Source organism: Salvelinus namaycush, chromosome 36 (assembly GCF_016432855.1).
Source record: "Salvelinus namaycush isolate Seneca chromosome 36, SaNama_1.0, whole genome shotgun sequence".
In the NCBI taxonomy this organism is placed as follows: domain Eukaryota; kingdom Metazoa; phylum Chordata; class Actinopteri; order Salmoniformes; family Salmonidae; genus Salvelinus; species Salvelinus namaycush.
Window position 1 is genome coordinate 10,786,108 of NC_052342.1, and position 20,965 is coordinate 10,807,072.

The 20,965-nt window shown below is 45.5% G+C and overlaps 1 protein-coding gene across 1 annotated transcript in view; it reads left to right on the plus strand.

Moving 5' to 3' along the window:
* LOC120030455 (adhesion G protein-coupled receptor A3-like) overlaps nt 1–20,965 on the plus strand; it is a 52,058-nt gene that overhangs the window by 28,010 nt on the left and 3,083 nt on the right. Inside the window, exons 4-18 of the mRNA XM_038975867.1 lie at nt 3,962–4,033; nt 4,462–4,533; nt 4,960–5,120; nt 5,958–6,171; nt 6,594–6,758; nt 7,731–7,932; nt 8,188–8,337; nt 9,020–9,181; nt 9,427–9,630; nt 10,363–10,570; nt 10,964–11,172; nt 16,217–16,341; nt 18,233–18,356; nt 19,134–19,279; nt 20,312–20,407. Coding sequence (XP_038831795.1) covers nt 3,962–4,033; nt 4,462–4,533; nt 4,960–5,120; nt 5,958–6,171; nt 6,594–6,758; nt 7,731–7,932; nt 8,188–8,337; nt 9,020–9,181; nt 9,427–9,630; nt 10,363–10,570; nt 10,964–11,172; nt 16,217–16,341; nt 18,233–18,356; nt 19,134–19,279; nt 20,312–20,407 — 2,310 coding nt within the window. The remainder of the gene's footprint in view (nt 1–3,961; nt 4,034–4,461; nt 4,534–4,959; nt 5,121–5,957; nt 6,172–6,593; nt 6,759–7,730; nt 7,933–8,187; nt 8,338–9,019; nt 9,182–9,426; nt 9,631–10,362; nt 10,571–10,963; nt 11,173–16,216; nt 16,342–18,232; nt 18,357–19,133; nt 19,280–20,311; nt 20,408–20,965) is intronic.

Genomic DNA, 20,965 nt, shown 5'->3' on the forward strand with positions numbered 1-20,965 from the left:
CGGTGCCTGGTCTCAGCTGTTAGGGGTGGGCTGGCTAGAGGTGGGGGAGTAGAGACCCTGGGAGGAGAGAGCCCCCAGGGAAGGCTAGTTCCAACCCTGTTGTAACACCTGATACATCTAGTCAAGGTCCTGGTGAGGAGCAAGTAGTAGACTCAGTACTGTGTCGATATATCATCTGCATTCAGCAAAATGCATACGTTGGCAATATAGTCACATGACACCTATGAAATGACAATGCTCGTTTGTGCTGCATGAGTCACTGGATGTGTTTTAGTGCCACCTATTCAAGTCACTCCAGGGTGAAGTTACCGCTAAGTACAGATGTAGGATCAACTTCCCCCTCCCCTGATATTAACCCATAGTGGGGAAAATGCAAAACTGACCAAAGATCAGCGTATGGGGGAAACTTCACCCTACAACCCCTCCTCTTCCGTACTGGCCTCTCCAGGGCCTTGCCACCTAGCAGCAGCCTCAACATTCCACCAACAGCTGAACAGTCACTGACCCTGCCTTGTTACTTACACACCAGGCTATTTTAACATCTGCTCATATCACAAAAGACAGCTTGCTCTGGGTCTGCCTGGCTGTAATGTTGAGCTCTGCTGCTACTTTCATGGACAGACTACACGTTCATGGACAGGTTTTATGATTTGAAGTACTGTAAAACCAAGATCGTTGTGACTTTGACACACAGCCCTGAAGCGACGTTATAGTGTGTGTGTGGGGGGTCTGGCAAGGAGATAGTCTGCAATTGTCATTTTGAAATTCATTGGACATGATGTTGCTATGATCATTGCTGATGATGACACAAGCAACAACAATGTCATTTGTGAGAGGCATGGCAGATGGTTTCCTCCTTATGTGGGCTGCTTTGACATCACACTACATTTTCCCAACTGCGAGAGCACTGCACCATGTCTAGTGATATGGCATGGCAGCAGTGGCAGGACAGGAGTTTATCCCTTTAGCTAAGGAAGTACCCCCCCCCCCACTAGGTGATCCTCCTCAGACACAGGATGCCAGCACGACTTCTTGGCAGCCACCGAAAGGTTTTTCCGGGTTCCGGGGCAGGCGGAACTAACCACCTCACACAGTAAATTCCCCAGCTGCCACCCTCCCTAGGACCCACATCAATAATTAGACCAACACCAGGATGTTTACGGGATGCACTCCACAATTATTTGAAAAAAAAGTGTTGCTAGTGCAATGCTGCTGCCCTGGCATTGGGTCTTGGGTTAGGGTTGTAGCAATGCTGCTGCCCTGGCATTGGGTCTTGGGTTAGGGTTGTAGTAATGCTGCTGCCCTGGCATTGGGTCTTGGGTTAGGGTTGTAGCAATGCTGCTGCCCTGGCATTGGGTCTTGGGTTAGGGTTGTAGCAATGCTGCTGCCCTGGCATTGGGTCTTGGGTTAGGGTTGTAGCAATGCTGCTGCCCTGGCATTGGGTCTTGGGTTAGGGTTGTAGCAATGCTGCTGCCCTGGCATTGGGTCTTGGGTTAGGGTTGTAGCAATGCTGCTGCCCTGGCATTGGGTCTTGGGTTAGGGTTGTAGCAATGCTGCTGTCCTGGCATTGGGCCTTGGGTTAGGGTTGTAGCAATGCTGCTGCCCTGGCATTGGGTCTTGGGTTAGGGTTGTAGCAATGCTGCTGCCCTGGCATTGGGTCTTGGGTTAGGGTTGTAGCAATGCTGCTGCCCTGGCATTGGGCCTTGGGTTAGGGTTGTAGCAATGCTGCTGCCCTGGCATTGGGTCTTGGGTTAGGGTTGTAGCAATGCTGCTGCCCTGGCATTGGGCCTTGGGTTAGGGTTGTAGCAATGCTGCTGCCCTGGCATTGGGTCTTGGGTTAGGGTTGTAGCAATGCTGCTGCCCTGGCATTGGGTCTTGGGTTAGGGTTGTAGCAATGCTGCTGCCCTGGCATTGGGCCTTGGGTTAGGGTTGTAGCAATGCTGCTGCCCTGGCATTGGGTCTTGGGTTAGGGTTGTAGCAATGCTGCTGCCCTGGCATTGGGCCTTGGGTTAGGGTTGTAGCAATGCTGCTGCCCTGGCATTGGGTCTTGGGTTAGGGTTGTAGCAATGCTGCTGCCCTGGCATTGGGCCTTGGGTTAGGGTTGTAGCAATGCTGCTGCCCTGGCATTGGGCCTTGGGTTAGGGTTGTAGCAATGCTGCTGCCCTGGCATTGGGCCTTGGGTTAGGGTTGTAGCAATGCTGCTGCCCTGGCATTGGGTCTTGGGTTAGGGTTGTAGCAATGCTGCTGCCCTGGCATTGGGCCTTGGGTTAGGGTTGTAGAAATGCTGCTGCCCTGGCATTGGGACTTGGGTTAGGGTTGTAGCAATGCTGCTGCCCTGGCATTGGGTTAGGGTTGTAGCAATGCTGCTGCCCTGGCATTGGGCATTGGGTTAGGGTTGTAGCAATGTTGCTGCCCTGGCATTGGGCATTGGGTTAGGGTTGTAGCAATGCTGCTGCCCTGGCATTGGGCATTGGGTTAGGGTTGTAGCAATGCTGCTGCCCTGGCATTGGGCCTTGGGTTAGGGTTGTAGCAATGCTGCTGCCTTGGCATTGGGCCTTGGGTTAGGGTTGTAGCAATGCTGCTGCCCTGGCATTGGGCCTTGGGTTAGGGTTGTAGCAATGCTGCTGCCCTGGCATTGGGCCTTGGGTTAGGGTTGTAGCAATGCTGCTGCCCTGGCATTGGGCCTTGGGTTAGGGTTGTAGCAATGCTGCTGCCCTGGCATTGGGCCTTGGGTTAGGGTTGTAGCAATGCTGCTGCCCTGGCATTGGGCCTTGGGTTAGGGTTGTAGCAATGCTGCTGCCCTGGCATTGGGCCTTGGGTTAGGGTTGTAGCAATGCTGCTGCCCTGGCATTGGGCCTTGGGTTAGGGTTGTAGCAATGCTGCTGCCCTGGCATTGGGCCTTGGGGTTGTAGCAATGCTGCTGCCCTGGCATTGGGTCTTGGGTTAGGGTTGTAGAAATGCTGCTGCCCTGGCATTGGGCCTTGGGTTAGGGTTGTAGAAATGCTGCTGCCCTGGCATTGGGCCTTGGGTTAGGGTTGTAGAAATGCTGCTGCCCTGGCATTGGGCCTTGGGTTAGGGTTGTAGCAATGCTGCTGCCTTGGGTTAGGGTTTTGTATTGCATTGTGAGACCTTGATAATGTAAATGTGGGTTAACCTTATATGGACGATGCCATCATACGGATGTCATCGACACTATCATGCTCGTAACACTTTAGTCATTGGTTTACGTTGAGTCATTAAGCGGATGCTATTTTATCCAGCTGTAACTGCTTGCATATACACCCACAACCTTGATTTCTTTTTTTTTATACACCCACAGCGTTACTTTTATACATGGGGGCATGTTTTTGGAATGGCTGTTTTGAATTCCCTGCCTACCTACTTTCTTCTAGTTTGACCTACTGTATCTTTGAGTTAAAGAAAATCATATTTTCAGAATGTTGTCAAAGAAAAATCTTTGCCCAAACATGGTTTCTTCATAAAGGACCTCCGGGCAATCGATAATGCAACCTGACGTCCTGGCGAGAAAGACACACTTTGATGTGTATGACATGCATCAATAGAGGTTCATCTTGACTAGTTTAGTGTGTTACACAAGCTTTGATGTGGAAACCCCCTCTGGGTGAACACAGACATCTCAAATCACCTTGAAAAGTTGTACAACTGACACCTGAATTAATTTTTTTTATTTTTTATCTCTGCCTCTGCCCCAACCTGTCGCTTAGAGAATGACAACACCAGTCTAGTTGACAGTTTTTCTCTGATTTTGATTTGTTGACCTAAAACGTGGATTTATTAGAATTCACTGAGTCACCACATGTCAATTAACTATAGTTGTATGCATTTCATGTTTGTACAATTTGCGATGGCCTATGATGTTTCAAAAAATATGGCTGCTGTTTGACATGAGCAAATCAGGACAGAATATAACCAGAATCTCCATTGGTTTGGCTTTCTACAGAGACCTGTCCAACAACCGCATTGGCTGCCTCAACGTGGACATATTCAAGGGCCTCATAAGTCTGGTTCGACTGTAAGTAATAGTTATTTTCGATTTGCTTTGAAAACCGTTCACTTTTTTTTCTCTATCCATCTTTAAAAATGACTATCAAAATAACGCCATAAGTCCTTGATAAGTACATTCACGGGAAAGTTACATATTTGGCTCCAGCGCCCCAATAGTATTTGCCCTTCTTAGAACACCAGAAAATGGTGGCAGCCAGGTGCTGAGATATTATCATATTACCCAGGGTTCCCCCACGAGTTTCAGTGCAACAGCTGCAACACATTATTCCATGTCCTCTTCCCACAATACAAAGGTGAGGATTAAGGTATTCCTGGATTTCTCAGTAGAGTAACCAATGACAGTTTGTGTTTGGGTCCTGATGGTGTGATGTGACAGGTTGGCATATTTAATGAATTTGTTATAGGTGATTGATAGCCTTCGTCTTGTCTTTTCAGAAACCTTTCAGGAAATATATTTTCATCGCTAGCCCAAGGGACATTCGACAGCTTGGTGTCGTTGAAGACATTGTAAGTATGATTTAGGGATTACGGAAAGAAATGCGTCTCTGTAGCAGTTTACAGTGTTTTTACTGGGCTATTTACAAATGGTAGGGCTACACCATTCTTCAGGCAGCCACTTAAAGGTGGAATCTGTAACTTTCATTTCCCAGTTGGCAACTCAAGGTTCTACAAACACATTACAAAACATACAATCAAATGGTTCTGCCAAAACCCCTCAACCTCTGTTTCCAGACTGCTTCATAGGGCTAGCACTTTTAAACTTAAAGGGGCACTTTACCACTTTTTAACCTCATATTTATTATCTCTACAGATGTGTAAAACGGTGATTTAATATGTTCTGCAGTCAAAAAGATAAGAAAATGACTCTCTACAATGTCATCGGGAGTGTTGAACTGCCCCTTTAACTCGGTGTCTGTCTCCATGTTACCTCAGGGAGTTCCAGACGCCATACCTGCTGTGCGACTGCAACCTGCTGTGGCTGCTGCACTGGATCAATGACAACAACGTGGGGGTGAAGGACACCAGCTGCTCCTACCCCCGCTCCCTGCAGGGCCAGCTCATCACCTCCACCAAGCCTGAGCTGTTCACCTGTGGTAAGGACACACACACACCTGGTCCTACACTTAGTCATCAGCCCTTAAGCTCCACGTACGTATACACACACAGAGAGAACCCTAGACATAGGCACGCACCAATACACAGTCACTCACCTTCATCAAACCTAAGTTTTGTCAGAACACAATCACCAAAACACACACATGCTACTCCCTCTCCTACACCATACATCACCTTGCTCCAACCAGAGCTCCCAGTAAGAGGCTAACTCTTGATGAACACACTCTCGCAAGCAGTCTTTGGCACGCTGCCCTCCCAAGACGCATTCTCAGACAGGACAGATATACAGTATAGATGTACGTAAAACCTCTCTCTCTCCACTCCATAGTGGTTAGTTTGGCTCCGTAGTCGGTTTTGTGTTGCTGGTATTTTTGGGAATGGGATTTGTCCAATGGCACAGGCGATAAGGAAAGGGCCAGCAGTACGTCGCAGTGCAGCGTTTGTTTGTGCTTGCCCTGTCTTATCAGTTTGGCACTCTTCACTGCACGGGTTAGGAAATACGTGGCACAGCTTTCACAAGTGTAGACACACATGACCTGAGTGATGAATAGGACCAACATTTGACTATTGAGGGGATCCCAGGAGGAGATTAATGAAGTTGTTTTGAAATGCATTGAATTAACCCCATCCTACTCAGACATGTCCCCTAGAGAGACACACTCACCTATGGTCATGTGTACACACACACACACACACACACACACACACACACACACACACACACACACACACATATCACCAAGTGAAAAAAGCCCAAACTCTAAAATAAAACACACCTGAAACAAATGCCCTAAATGTAACCCTGTCCTCCCCAGACGCACCCCTGGAGCTGCCCTCCTTCCAACTGACGCCATCCCAGCATCAGGTCGTGTTCCAGGGCGACAGCCTGCCCTTCCAGTGCCAGGCCTCGTTCGTGGCGGAGGACATGCAGGTACTGTGGTACCAGGACGGCCGCATGGTGGAACCCGACGCAGCCCAGGGCATCTTCATCGAGAGGAGCATGGTGCAGAACTGCTCCCTCATCGCCAGGTAAGATGAAGACCATCTGCTTCCTGTCTGTTTCCTCCTTCCAGGGACTTTCTTCTTGCCACTGTGCTTCTGCTATCTGCTCACTGTGCTGCTGTTTACACTTTGTGACAAATGCTGTTGGGGAAAAAAAGGGCAGCGTAAACAAAATTTGATTGATACCGTGAAGTTGAAGCGGCCTCTTTACCACGGCAGTGTATGAAACCACGGTATATGCATTTGTAAAAAAGCAATGCGCTCAGCCCTGAGGAAATCCTGTGCATGACTCCTATGTTACAGTAAAAGGCCAAAGCCAGAAATGGCAGTGAACGTTACCTTTTTTTAAACTTTAATTTGATGCAAATGGCCCCTGTCAGCAATCATGGTTGAAACTAGCTACTGTTTGGCAGTAATATATTATGTCACTGTCCCCTCTGTTCTATCAGTGCGTTGACCATCTCCAACATCCAGCCTGGCTCTACGGGAAACTGGGAGTGTCGTGTGAGGACCAGCCGTGGGAACACCACACGTACCGTCCACATCATGGTTCTGGAGAGCTCTGCCAAGTACTGCCCACCTGACAGGGTGTCCAACAACAAGGGCGACTTCAGGTGAGCGGGGGATATGTTCATTGTCACAGACTAGGTTGATGTCAGTCAGTAATGTGTCAGATAAATGTTTTCAGGTAAGTGTTGTACTTTTATTCATCTATTGGTTTAATCTCCGCCATGTGGTTTAATCTCATCTAATGTTTTATGTAAGCAGGTATGTATATACTGACTTGTGTAATTTGAATGGACTTGTTTAAGTGTGTCAGTTGTTTGTGGAACAAGCTCGGCACTGTGGCACCTTCTAGTGGCTGAATATCAGACTTTTAATTGTAGTAATATCTAGGTTGTATTCACTAGGCACCAAATGGAAGAAAACTGACTGAACCAGGGAAGGACTAACGTGAACTTGTCTGATAAGAAATGCTCGTTTTGATTGCTGAATGTTTTCAATTTGTAAAATTGTAATTGTCTAAAAGCGTCTAATCCATTGAGTGAATCGTAGAACAGGGCTGGAATAAAAGCTTTCCACAGTTTTAGATGATGATGTTGAGCACCAGTAAGTGGCAGCTGCTGTGGCTAAATAATCACATGATGTTCCTGGAACACACCACGTGACTCATGCTAACCACACTCTGGCATACCCACCCTTCTTTTTCGTAACTCTCTCTCTTTAACTGGTTTGCTGGGAGGAAGACGCATGACAATAAACGTGAACCTGGCACATCTATTAAGCACTTCATCAATCTTAGGGGGATTCTGGCATTTTGCTAGCTGAACAAATTCTGTCTGTCTCTCTCTCTCTCCCCTCCGTCTGTCTTTCTCTCTCTCCCCTCCGTGTGTCTCTCTCTCTCTCCCCTCCGTCTGTCTCTCTCTCTCTCCCCTCCGTCTGTCTCTCTCTCTCTCTCCCCTCCGTCTGTCTCTCTCTCTCTCTCCCCTCCGTCTGTCTCTCTCTCTCTCTCCCCTCCGTCTGTCTGTCTCTCTCTCTCTCTCCCATCCGTCTGTCTCTTCCTCTCACCCTCCCCCATCTCTCAGGTGGCCTCGTACCATGGCGGGCATCACAGCCTACATGCCCTGCAACAAGTTGGCGTCGGGCGCGGGAATCTACTCGGCCTCGGTGGGTGATGAGCTGCGGGCATGGCGGCACTGTGACCGTGGGGGCCTGTGGGCCGAGGACAACTACTCCCGCTGCCAGTACCAGAAGGACGTCACCCGTATCCTCTACATCATCAACCAGGTGACCATGGCACTCTGTCTGCCCATGTTTGATTTGCCCGCTTTGTCTGTCTGTGTTGTCTCTACGTCCATCGTTCTCTTTCTATAGCTTAGTCTTTTTCCTCATCTTCCTTTTGTTTTCATCTTTCAAGTCTTTACTCTTGGTCTGTTATTTTCATCTCTTTCTTCTGACTGTTTTTATTATTATTTATCCCCTCCGGCACTCAAATTCCTTCTTGACGCTTTCACCCTAAATCTGTCTGTGTGTGTCTTCTAGATGCCTCTGAACATGACCAACGCAGTGATCACGGCCCGCCAGCTGCTCGTCTACACAATTGAGGCCGCCAACTTCTCCGATAAGATGGACGTCATCTTCGTGGCCGAGATGATCGAGAAGTTTGGCAAGTTTGCCGAGAAATACAAGGAGGTGAGTCCCGCTTCCACCTCACAGTCCCACCTTGCATCTCATTTAGGCATGAATAAGATGCACGCACTTGCATATAAAGACACACAGAAGCACAAACAGAGGATAGGAACACCATGCACGATGAGGTGAACCTTCAGGCATAGGTGTAATGAGAAGAAATGGGGTCACTAAGTCGAGCTACTCTAGGTAATAGTTTGTCAGTGTGTGTTCACTGTGTTCAGGTGAATGCTGCCACATTGCAAGTGACAGTGTGAATATACAACTTACTGTAGGCCTTTCCATCTTACTGCTGATATTTGGGGCATCTTCCCTTGACTTTATCACTACGTTCCTCGTAGTTGAGACAAAGCAACCCTGTCCTGTTTAAATCCAGAGGAATCGGAATGAGAGCGGATAAGATAGGATCTGGAATGAGGGATGTTTCCTGTGTGGGATTTGAGCTGTGGGGGATTGCAGAGCAAGGCCGGGTCAGGTTTCTTTGCCTGTTGGGTTTCCATTGGAGCTCATTAGAGAGGGCGTTGAATGTCACACCTGGTTGATAATAACATTGTGTTATTGTTTCGATTGATATGGCTGCTGTATGCATGTGCCTGTCTGTGGCCCTGCACATACACAGGTAACTGTTAGCGTGTACTTATGTTGTTTCCTGGCATGTGTGTTAACCCTGTTCTGTCTGTCTCAGTTGGGGGATGTGATGGTGGACATCTCCAGTAACCTGATGCTGGCTGATGAGCGGTTGCTGTGGATGGCTCAGCGCGAGGCCAGGGCCTGCTCCCGCATCGTGGAGTGTCTCCAGAGGATCGCTGTACACCGACTAGCCAGCACAGCCCAGACCTACTCCACCGTAAGATCACAGTAAATCATGAGATCACAGTATATAATGTCCTATTACAACTCTACGGACCAAATCCTAAGCAGCATTGAGGCATAAATGCATTGATGCCATTGGGAGCCGCACATGAAGTTGGGACTACTGTCTGTAGAAGTGTGTGTTTTCCACTATTTGAATTTAATAGCCCGTCTGATCTTATTGTTCTTCATTTCGCCTCGTGTATTATTCTTTCTCTAATTCCCATGATTTGTTCCCAGAATTCCCATAACATTGCTCTGGAGGCCCACGCCATCAAGGCGAGCAGCTTCAACGGCATGACCTGCACACTGTTTCAGAAGCTGATGCCTGAACGTGTTGGGATCAGAGACCTGGGCCCACGCATCGACCTAGACGGCAACCCTGACCGCCAGCTCAGCTTCAAGTGTAACATCACCAGCACCCTGTCCAGCCTTGCTCTTAAGGTCAGTACACAGGAATGTCCATACGGGAGTCAATCACAAAGTGCTTATAAAGTAACCAAGTGTAGACGGCAAAGAGCGAGCAGCAGCAGTCATGTTAATTGAAACAGGCCTCCTTAAGCCGTCTGAATACTTGGTTCGGCTTGCTCCTAGCAGAACTCGGCTAGGCGACGTGAACTCCGTTAAGACCTTCGCTTGTCCATTTTGAGACGCTGTAGCCATTATACACTTCCTCAAAACAGTCAGAATTAGTCTAAGATAATTTAAGAAATCTGTCATAAATGTTGATGTTTTTGCTTAGTCGTGCAATTTTACATCAAACTAATCTGTTTGGTGCAGTATTTCTCCAGTGAAAAATATGTGCAGGAAAAAGAGTCAACTCTTGTTGAATGACAAAACACAACTAATTGAAGAATCCCTTGGGGCGTAGACTTTGGCTGTGTTGTGTGCACGAACAGCCCCAAAAAAAACATACCGAAGACCAAAACGTCACAAAATGTTGTCATAATATCCACAAAACAGTTTCGGATGGGAAACATGAGGACGTCTTTAATGAGGTGCATTGTCATGTGACGTTCACCCATAACACATTAAAACGATGAACTGTAGAATAAAGCGTTACCTAGAATTCCACAGTTATACTGTACACTCCATCATTTTCATCTCAATGGGATTCACCTGTAGAAATAAAGTATAAATACAATTCTAGAACAAATCACCTTTTTCTCTCCCTAGAACACCATAGTGGAGGCGTCCCTGCAGCTCCCCCCCTCTCTGTTCTCACAGTACTCTGTCCCGGGCCAGGCCGGTGACAACGTCTACAAGTTCCACCTGCTGGCCTTCCGCAACGGCAAGCTCTTCCCCTCCACGGGCAACTCCACCCTGCTGGCCGACGGGGGAAAGAGGAGAAACGTGGCCACCCCTGTGCTCCTGGCCAAGATAGGTGAGTCTGGCATGGACCTCACTGTATCACAATAGTATTAGATGGTTTTGTTCAAGAGGATGTTGTGACTTGTTTTAATAGTGAATTTTATGGTATGGGCAACAAATGTTATTAGAATGAGTAGATGTTGATTAAAGCTTGCGAAGACTTGATTTAGGATCCATCTGTAATTTGACATTTTATAGTGTACGAAAAAGCTAAGAAAACATTTAGTTGTATGTAGTGAAAGTGTGTGAGGCCATTTTATTCTCTATTAATTGCGTGTGAGATGGCAATATGTTTTTTGTTACAGCAGGTTTTTGAAAATGTTGCGCAAAAAGATTGATAGATTCATAAAGATAAGAACCATGACATGTTTTGACCTTCAAGACTAACGCCTCTCTCTCTGGTCAGAGGGTTTCCCACTGCGCGGCCTGCGGATGCCGGTGAACGCCACGCTGCGGAGGTTTGCCCGCGGCACTGACGCCGTGCCCGCCTGCTGGAACTTCAGCCTGTTGGGTGGGCAGGGCGGTTGGCAAAGCGAGGGCTGCCGTCTCCTGGGCCACCACAACAACTTCACCACGCTCTCCTGTGACTCGCTCAGCAACTATGCCGTGCTCATGGTGAGTGGCCAGGGGATTCCTGGCCTTTAAACTTAATGAACAAATGTGACAACATAAGGTTGTTTGTTCCCAACGAGGGCTATTTTCCTCAGGAAATCTAGTCAGCTTCTTGTGTTTTCTTGCCATGATACTTCTGAGTATTAGGATAGTGATATCGTGACATCCTTACTATTTTCGAGACATTAGCCTTTCCCCCATCTGTTTGGTTTCACACATTCTATATACACTTCCTGTTTAGTTTTGGCCCAACCACATGACAATCTCCTGAGTTGGCGAAATTGGCATTTCGTCAGGGTTCATTTGTTATTCTATGATACATTGTCTTAAGTGATGCCATTTTAACATGCTATGTGTATATTTTAATAATTGCGCTGGAGGGGATGGCTGCCGTTTTACGGGCTCCTAACCAACTGTGCTATTCTGTTAGTTTTTTTCGCATTGTTTGTAACTTATTTTGTACATAATGTTGCTGCTACCGAAAAGAGCTTCAACTCGAACTGGACGAAGATTTTTTCTTTAATGAGTCCGAGTCCGATTCTGCTTTGCCGAGACCAGGCTCAAATCCCCGTCATTCGCATGAAGAAAATACAAAGATACCTGAGGCGGAGGTTGGGGGGCCTTGTGAGATTTCTTCGGCAAGTGGGTAAACCGCCACTACAATCAGTTCTATTAGCCAACGTGCAATCACTGGAAAATAAACTGGATGATCTACAATCAAGACTATCCTACCAACAGGACATTAAAAACTGTATTATCTTGTTTCACCGAGTCATGGCTGAACGACAACATGGATAATATAGAGCTGGCTGGGTTTTCCGTGCATCAGCAGGACAGAGCAGCTACGTCTGGTAAGACGAGGGGCGGGGGTGTGTGTCTATTTGTCTGGTGCGTGATGTCTAATATTAAAGAAGTCTCGAGGTATTGCTCCCCTGAGGTAGAGTACTTTATGATAATCTATGGACCACACTATCTACCGAGAGAGTTCTCATCTATATTATTTGTGGCTGTCTATTTACCACCACAAACCGATGTTGGCACTAGGACCGCACTCAACGAGCTGTATAAGGCTATAAGCAAACAAGAAAATTATCTTCCAGAAGCGGCGCTTCTAGTGGCCGGGGACTTTAATGCAGGCAAACTGAAATCAGTTTGACCTAATTTCTATAAGCATGTAAAATGTGCAACCAGAGGGGGAAAAATCTAGACCCACCTTTACTCCATACACAGAGACGCATACAAAGCTCTCCCTCGCCCTCCATTTGGCAAATCTGATTCAATCTTAATTCTATCCTCCTGATTCCTGCTGACAAGAGAAAACTAAAGCAGGAAGTACCAGTGTCTCGCTCAATACAGAAGTGGTCAGATGACGCGGATGCTACGATACAGGACTGTTTTTCTAGCACAGACAGGAATATGTTCCGGGATTCTTCCAATGACATTGAGGAGTATTCCACCTCAGTCATCGGCTTCATCAATAAGTGAATCGACGACGTCATCCCCACAGTGACCGTACGTACAGTTGAAGTCAGAAGTTTACATACACTTAGGTTGGAGTCATTAACTTGTTTTTCAACCACTTCACAAAATTCTTGTTAACAAACTATAGTTTTGGCAAGTCAGTTAGGACATCTACTTTTTGCATGACACAAGGAATTTTCCCAACAACTGTTTAGAGACAGATTATTTCACTTATAATTCACTGTATCACAATTCCAGTGGGTCAGAAGTTTACAGACACTAAGTTGACTGTGCCTTTTAAACAAGCTCCTGACAGAGCTGGTGCAACTGAGTCAGGTTTGTAGGCCTCCTTGCTCGTACACGCTTTTTCAGTTCTGCCCACAAATTTTCTATAGAATTGAGGTCAGTGCTTTGTGATGGCCACTCCAATACCTTGACTTTGTTGTCCTTCAGCCATTTTGCCACAACTTTGGAAGTAGGCTTGGGGTCATTGTCCATTTGGAAGACCCATTTGCGACCAAGCTTTAACTTCCTGACTGATGTCTTGAGATGTTGCTTCAATATATCCACATAATTTTCCTCCCTCATGATGTCATCTATTTTGTGAAGTGCACCAGTCCCTCCTGCAGCAAAGGCCTTTCAGGTTATGTCGATATAGGACTCATTTTACTGTGGCTATAGATACTTTTGTACCTGTTTCCTCCAGCAACTTCACAAGGTCCTTTTTGTTCTGCGACTAATTTGCACTTCACACAAAAGTACGTTCATCTCTAGGAGATAGAACGCGTCTCCTTCCTGAGCAGATTGACGGCTGCGTGGTCCCATGGTGTTTATACTTGCATACTATTGTTTGTACAGATGAACGTGGTACCTTCAGGCGTTTGGAAATTGCTCCCAAGGATGAACCAGACTTGTGGAGGTCTACTATTTTTTTTCTGAGGTCTTGGCTGATTTCTTTAGATTTTCACATGATGTCAAGCAGAGGCACTGAGTTTGAAGGTAGGCCTTGAAATACATCCACAGGTACACCTCCAATTGACTCAAATGATGTCAATTAGCCTATCAGAAGCTTCTAAAGCCATGACATCAATTTCTGGAATTTCCCAAGCTGTTTAAAGGCACAGTCAACTTAGTGTATGTAAACTTCTGACCCACTAGAATTGTGATTCAGTGAAATAATCTGTCTGTAAACAATTGTTGGAAAAATTACTTGTTATGCACAAAGTAGATGTCCTAACTGACTTGCTAAAACTATAGTTTGTTAATAATACATTTGTGGATTGGTTGAAAAATTTGTTATAATGACTCCAACATAAGTGTATGTAAACTTCCGACTTCAACAGTATATATCACAACCAGAAGCAATAGATTACATGCAACATCTGCACCGAGCCAAAGGCTAGAACTGCCGCTTTCTAGGAGCAGGACACTAATCCGGATGCTTATAAGAAATCGTGCTATGCCCTCCGACGAAACCATCAAACAGGCAAAGCGTCAATACAGGACTAAGATTAAATCCTACTACACCGGCTCTGACGCGCGTCGGATGTGGCAGGGCCTGCAAACTGTTACGGACTACAAAGGGAAACCCAACCGTGAGCTGCCCAGTGACGCGAGCCTACCAGAAGAGCTAAATGCCTTTTTATGCTCTCTTCAAGGCAAGCAACACTGAAGCATGCATGAGAGCACCAGCTGGTCCGTGCGACTGTGTTATCACGCTCTCCGTAGCCGATGTGAGCAAGACCTTTAAACAGGTCAACATTAACAAGGCAGAGTCTGTAATATCTACATGTTTCAAGCAGACCACCATAGTCTCTGTGCCCAAGAAAATGAAGGTAACCTGCCTAAATGACTACTGACCCGTAGCACTCACATCGGTAGCCATGAAGTGTTTTGAAAGGCTGGTCCTGGCTCACATCAACACCATCATCCCAGAAACCCTAGACCCACTCCAATTCACATACCGCCTCAACAGATCCACAGATGACGCAGTCTCAATCACACTCTACACTGCCCTTTCCCACCTGGAGAAAAGGAACACCTATGTGAGAGTGCTGTTCATTGACTACAGCTCAGCGTTCAACACCATAGTGCCCACAAAGCTCATCACTAAGCTAAGGGCCCTGGGACTAAACACATCCTTCTGCATCTGGATCCTGGACTTCCTGACGGGCTGTCCCAAGGTGGTAAGGGTAGGCAACAACACATCTGCCACACTGATCCTCAACACTGGGGCCCCTCAGGGGTGCGTGCTTTGTCCCCTCCTGTACTTCCTGTTCACTGTGTGGCCAGGCACAACTCCAACACCATCATTTAATTTTCTAATGACAGAACCGTGGCAGGCCTGATCACCAACAACGATGAGACAGCCTATAGGGAGGAGGTCAGAGACTTGGCAGTGTGGTGCCAGGACAACAACCTCTCCCTTAATGTGAGCAAGATAAAGGAGCTGATCGTGGACTACAGGAAAAGGAGGACCAAACAGGTCCCCATTAACATCAACAAGGCTGTAGTGGAGCAGGTTGAGAGTTTCAAGTTCCTTGGTGTCCACATCACCAACAAACTATCATGGTCCAAACACACCAAGACAGTCGTGAAGAGGGCACAACAACACCTTTTCCCCCTCAGGAGGCTGAAAAGATTTGGCATGGGTCCCCAGATCCTCAAAGTTCTACAGCTGCACCATCTAGAGCATCCTGACCGGTTGCATCACCGCCTGGTATGGCAACTGCTCGTCATCTGACCGTAAGGCAGGTAGCCTAGTGGTTAGAGCGTTGGACTAGTAACTGAAAGGTTGCAAGATCAAATCCCCGAGCTGACAAGGTTAAAATCTGTCGTTCTGAACAAGGCAGTTAATCCACTGTTCCTAGGCCGTCATTGAAAATAAGAATTTGTTCTTAACGGACTTGCCTAGTTAAGTAGAGGTTAAAAAAAAGGCGCTTCAGAGGATAGCGCGTACGGCCCAGTCCATCACTGGGGGCCAAGCTTCCTTCCATCCAGGACCTATATACTAGGCGGTGTCAGAGGAAGGCCCCAAAAATGGTCAGACTCCAGTCACCGAAGTCATAGACTGTTCTTTCTGCTACCGCACGGCAAGCAGTACCGGAGCGCCAAGTCTAGGTCCAAAAGGCTCCTACCCCCAAGCCATAAGACTGCTGAACAATTAATCAAATGGCCCCCAAGACTATTTACATTGACCCCCCCCCCCTCTTTGTTTTTGCACTGTTGCACTGTTGCTACTCACTGTTTATTGTCTATGCACTTCGGTGACTGGAGTCTGACCATTTTTGGGAGTCTGACCATTTTTCTGGAGTCTGACCATTTTCTACCTACATATAGAAATTACCTCGACTAACCTGTACCCCCGCACATTGACACATTGGTACCGGTACCCCCTGTATATAGCCTCATTGCTATTTTATTGTGTTACTTTTAAATTTTTAATTTCGTTTATTTTGTAAATCTTTTATTAACTCTTATTTATTGAACTGCATTGGGCTTCTAAGTAAGTTTTTCACGGTAAGGTCTACTTACACCTTTTGTATTCGGCGCATATGACAAATAAAGATTTGTTTTGATCCCACAGGATCTTGCTGGGGTGGAGTATTTCTCTCCCAGCATCGAGCCTCTCCACCCAGTCATCTACGCCACGGCTATCGTCCTCCTGCTCTGTCTACTGATCATCATCATCAGCTACATATACCACCACAGGTAACAGCTCTACCTGCATACTCGTCCTGTTAGAAACTAATACAGTGTATACCAGATATATAAGATACTGTCGTGTCTTTGCTATGCCGGATTAAGTGATATGACATGATATTTTATAAAATAATTTTTCTGTAATTAATATTACCTGATCAAACTGATCATGTAAATGTAATTAACTAGAAAGTCGGGGTACCACGGAAGAATGTTTATAGAGCTGTTGTCTTCCGAATAGACTCTTAAAGACCTGGTAATCTTTTATATCAATAGCAGTCAATTATTAATCGTCACCTTATTCAGTCTCATCTGAACGTTGTAAAATTCTTGGTTATCTTCACGAAACTGGCTAACAAGTTGAATCAGCAATACAAAATTTGGTTTATTTATTTACTAAATACCTAAATAATCACACAGAATTACATATACACAGGATGGATCATACATTGATTACTAATTATGTCATACAAGAAAATGTCCCTAGCGGACGGAACCGATATGACGGCTGGTTACACAAAGAAAGGGGGTTTGAATGAAAGCGCGGGAAGACTGAGGAACAAAAGGATTGGGTCTCTATCGGACCTTATGAAGCTATGCTATCGTAAATATAGAATCTTATGCATTCTAAATAACCGCCCATTTGGAAAAGGAAAATGCAATAAATATTTACTCTGAGCTGCGCTTCGATAGATTGGTCGCAGATGGAAGACTGGGTTGCCCAGCAGAGATCTCCCTTGTCCTTTGAAGAATATGTCTTGCGGTAGAACGGGTACGTTGTAGTACCGTCGTTGTGTGGTAGAACGAATACGTTGTAGTACCCTGTCTTTCTGAAGAGATTGTCTGTCCTTTCCTAGCCCACCTTTACAGCTGCTGCTGCTAACTCGACGTCTAGGATGTATCACTTCTTTATTGAATAAGAGTTCAAAGTTCATACCAAGTTGCCGTTCAACCATTCGCAACGAGAGCTCACGCTGAGGTTGGCTTAGTTCTGTAGTTGATATTAGCCCTTTTAAACGTATGGGCAGCAGTCCTCACGTCATTGGGAACACAAGGTTGACTTTTGTCAATGGGCTTTTGTAGTGGGGGAAAGAAGGGCGTGTTGCATAGTTCACAACCAATGTCTGTTCACTTGGGCGGGGCCACTGAGTGAGCATAGTTCACTTATGAAAATAATTATTTCATTTAGAAGCTAAAATTACATTTGATCTTTTCACAAATAGTTTCATATTTAAGCATTTAAATTGCACAACAATTCCATGTGAATCTGATAACTAGGATGTGACAGTTTGTCATCCTATCATCAGTAATAATGTCTCAGACGACAACTGATCTGACATCATATTCTTTATATACCAACGGATATTTTCAACTGGTTGGATTACCGAAATATGGTTCCGTTCCCCAACCTTTTGATGTTACCAGACTCTATGTTAACAAAGGGCTTTCTAAGAGTCTAATCTGTAGAGTAGAGAGAGAAAAGGGGGAAAGGTATTTATGGGGGTCATAGACCTCACCAACAGGGCAACGTCATGACAATACCAAGTACCCGTCTTAGTAGTAGTACGGTATCTAATACAGTGTATATAAACCAAATGGTGGACTGTGACTCGCTTTCGGGTCGCAGCATAAGATTTGTGGCCGGAAGGTTTCTTATTGGTTGGGTCACAATGCAAAGAAGTTTGGGAACCAATACTGTCCAGGCTCCAGTAATATGTTCACCACTCCACAAGCGTATCTATACCATTCCACACTCATTCAAAATTACAACAAAGATTTTTAATTAGTCAAACGTACGAATAGCTTTTTCTTTTTTTGACATTTGGCATATTTTATTCCCTGAGCTCAGCATTTATTTGCTGAATCTTACCATGTCAGCTCTGTGTGTTTGCGTGTCCAGGTCTGTCCGGATCAGCCGTAAGTATTGGCACATGCTGGTCAACCTCTGCCTCCACATCTTCCTCACCTGTGGCGTCTTTGTGGGTGGAATCAACCAGACACGCTACGCCAGCGTGTGCCAAGCCGTGAGTTTTCCCCCCTACTACCCACCATACCCCCCCTGGTGTGCAAGCCTATCTGCCCACCATGCAGACTGCCAGCCTGCCTTCCCGTGCCCAAAGCATCTCACAATTATATGGGGATCTCAAGATGTTGTGGAGAAAGATGTGCCTTTGGCAACATTCTATGATTCTGCACTTGTGGCTGAGTCCCGACTCTCCACCCTTCTCCCAAAGTGTGCACTTGCCGTCATAGATTGAAATGCATTGGATTGGCTCGAGGGAGTTTACACCATTTGTTAAATCCACGATGAGATGTGTGCAAGTGCACACTTTGGGAGAAGGATGGAGAATCGGGACTCAGTCTGTCTCTCAAGTATTTATACTTCAGCTGAAGGCAGTCCCTGCTGATCTTCACTGGGTTCTTTTATTAATGAATTGTCCCTCATACAAAGGGCCCGGCTGGTAAAGAACATCTGGGAAAATACTGGTTTTCCACCAGGAATAAATAGAGCTAGGCTCTACTTTGTCAAGGAATTGAAACAACTGACAATTAGTACAATAACATTTCATGAAGTACATTTTCAGAAAATGCCTAGTATTTTGCTTACATATAGCGCCTATGTAGAATGTATGAATGCTCTATAAAGCCTTCATATAGTCCAGGCAAAATATATGGAAAAAATCTTTCACTTTTTCATAAAAGCATGAAACTTGGTACACTTGTACAGTTTGGGGCACTGAACCTTTTCACAGCTAAGGTTTTTGTTTGAAGTTGGACTGAGATTGTTGTCTTGTTTTTAGGTGGGCATCATTCTGCACTACTCTACCCTGGCCACGGCTCTGTGGGTGGGCGTGACGGCACGCAACATCTACAAGCAGGTGACTCGCAAGGCCAAGCGCTATGAAGAGCTGGACGAGCCCCCGCCCCCTCCACGGCCCATGCTGAGGTAAAATACCACACTTCCCACAATGCACTGTTATGAAACTGCTTAGTCATTATACCCTATGAAAGCCCTGCCTACTTCCTGATTCTAGTCCTGTACAGTTTTTGAATGGGCTTCAAGCTTATATCATCAAATTCATGAAAACGCAGTCATATAAGATATATATATATATATATATATATATATATAAATTATATTCATATTTATGCATGATGCATTTCATCAAAATATTTTATGCTTAATACGTAAGACACATCGGCGAAAGTTGTATCATTTGAACTACAACTCTTGTAGTCTAGTTAGCATGCTGGAGCGTGCTAACTTGAGTTGAGGACTCACAGGACGGTAAAAACCCTTTAGTTACAGTCCATTTGATGTGTTTTATATTAGATTACGCTGTGTCTTTTTTACTGAACAATGCCAGCCAGTACTTAAAAGAAATACAAAACACTTTTTTTTTTTTGAGGACCGGCAAGCTGTTGAAAGTGACACTGTGTGTATATATATATATACAGCTGGTGGGAGTTGTAGTTCTTATGATTTTTCGGCTTCATGCTTCGTCTTGGCCGTCAAATACATTGAAAACCGGCATATGGTAAGTAAATTCACTCGGAAACACTTATACGTGTTTATATGACCACGTTTTCATGAATTTGACGGTGTAAATTTCAAGCCAATTCTTGGCCTACAAAACGAGGAACCAGGAAGTACCACTGTCATGGCATCTAGCGAGTCCGACAAGTGTGTGCACTGTAGTTGGAATGCTGTACATTCACATTTGAATGTTTTTCTTTAATGTTTTTCTCTCCCTTTACAAGGAGCTGCTAATACTATTGAAATATATTCTAGAAAGGTTTCTCTTATCTCTGTGACTTGTGGAGGGAGAAAGGTTGGTTTGTGTTGTTGATTTAAATTCGATCACAGGGTGTTACTATAGAGGCCTAAAGCATACATACCATCTCTACCACCAATTTGATCTCTTTCACAAGAAAGCAGGTCCTCATAAGTTATTCTTCCAATACCTTTTCCTACCAGGTTCTACCTAATAGGCGGAGGGATACCGATCATAGTCTGTGGCATAACCGCAGCCGCCAACATCAAGAACTACGGTAGTCGGGCCAACGCAGCATAGTAAGTAGTGCCAGTCTGTCACATTGTATGGAAACCAATTAGTCCTTCTACTATACTGTGTGTTTATGGAAATTCTGTTAAATGTTATCTCGCCAGAAGGCTTTGTGTGTGTATAGACAAAACTATACCCAAGAGAAATTGCTTTTTGTTTTTGACTGACCAGAATGCGTGTGTGGATTTATGTAAATAACAAATATTTAGCGGGGATAGGAAAAGTTCTGAGTCCCTGTGAAGTTCTGAGAACCCGATTAGGGAGCGCTATTTATAGTGTTTCGGCACCTCACGTCTGCTGCCAGTTTCACTCCTTTTTCTTTCGATCTCGTGTTCTGTCTTTCTCTTTCACTCTTCTCGCTCTCTTTTCTCTCGAATCTTCTGCCATTTTCCTAATCTATCGTTCTCTTCTCTTTCGTCCTCTTTTTCTCTCATTCTCATGTTCTCTCTCTTGTTCTTGCTCACTCCCTCGCTCCCCCCTTTCTCTTTTATGGTGGCAGCTGTTTGGGTTGCATAAGCACACTGAGTAATTTGGAAATCTGGACCTGGAAGTCTTTGGAGTTTAAT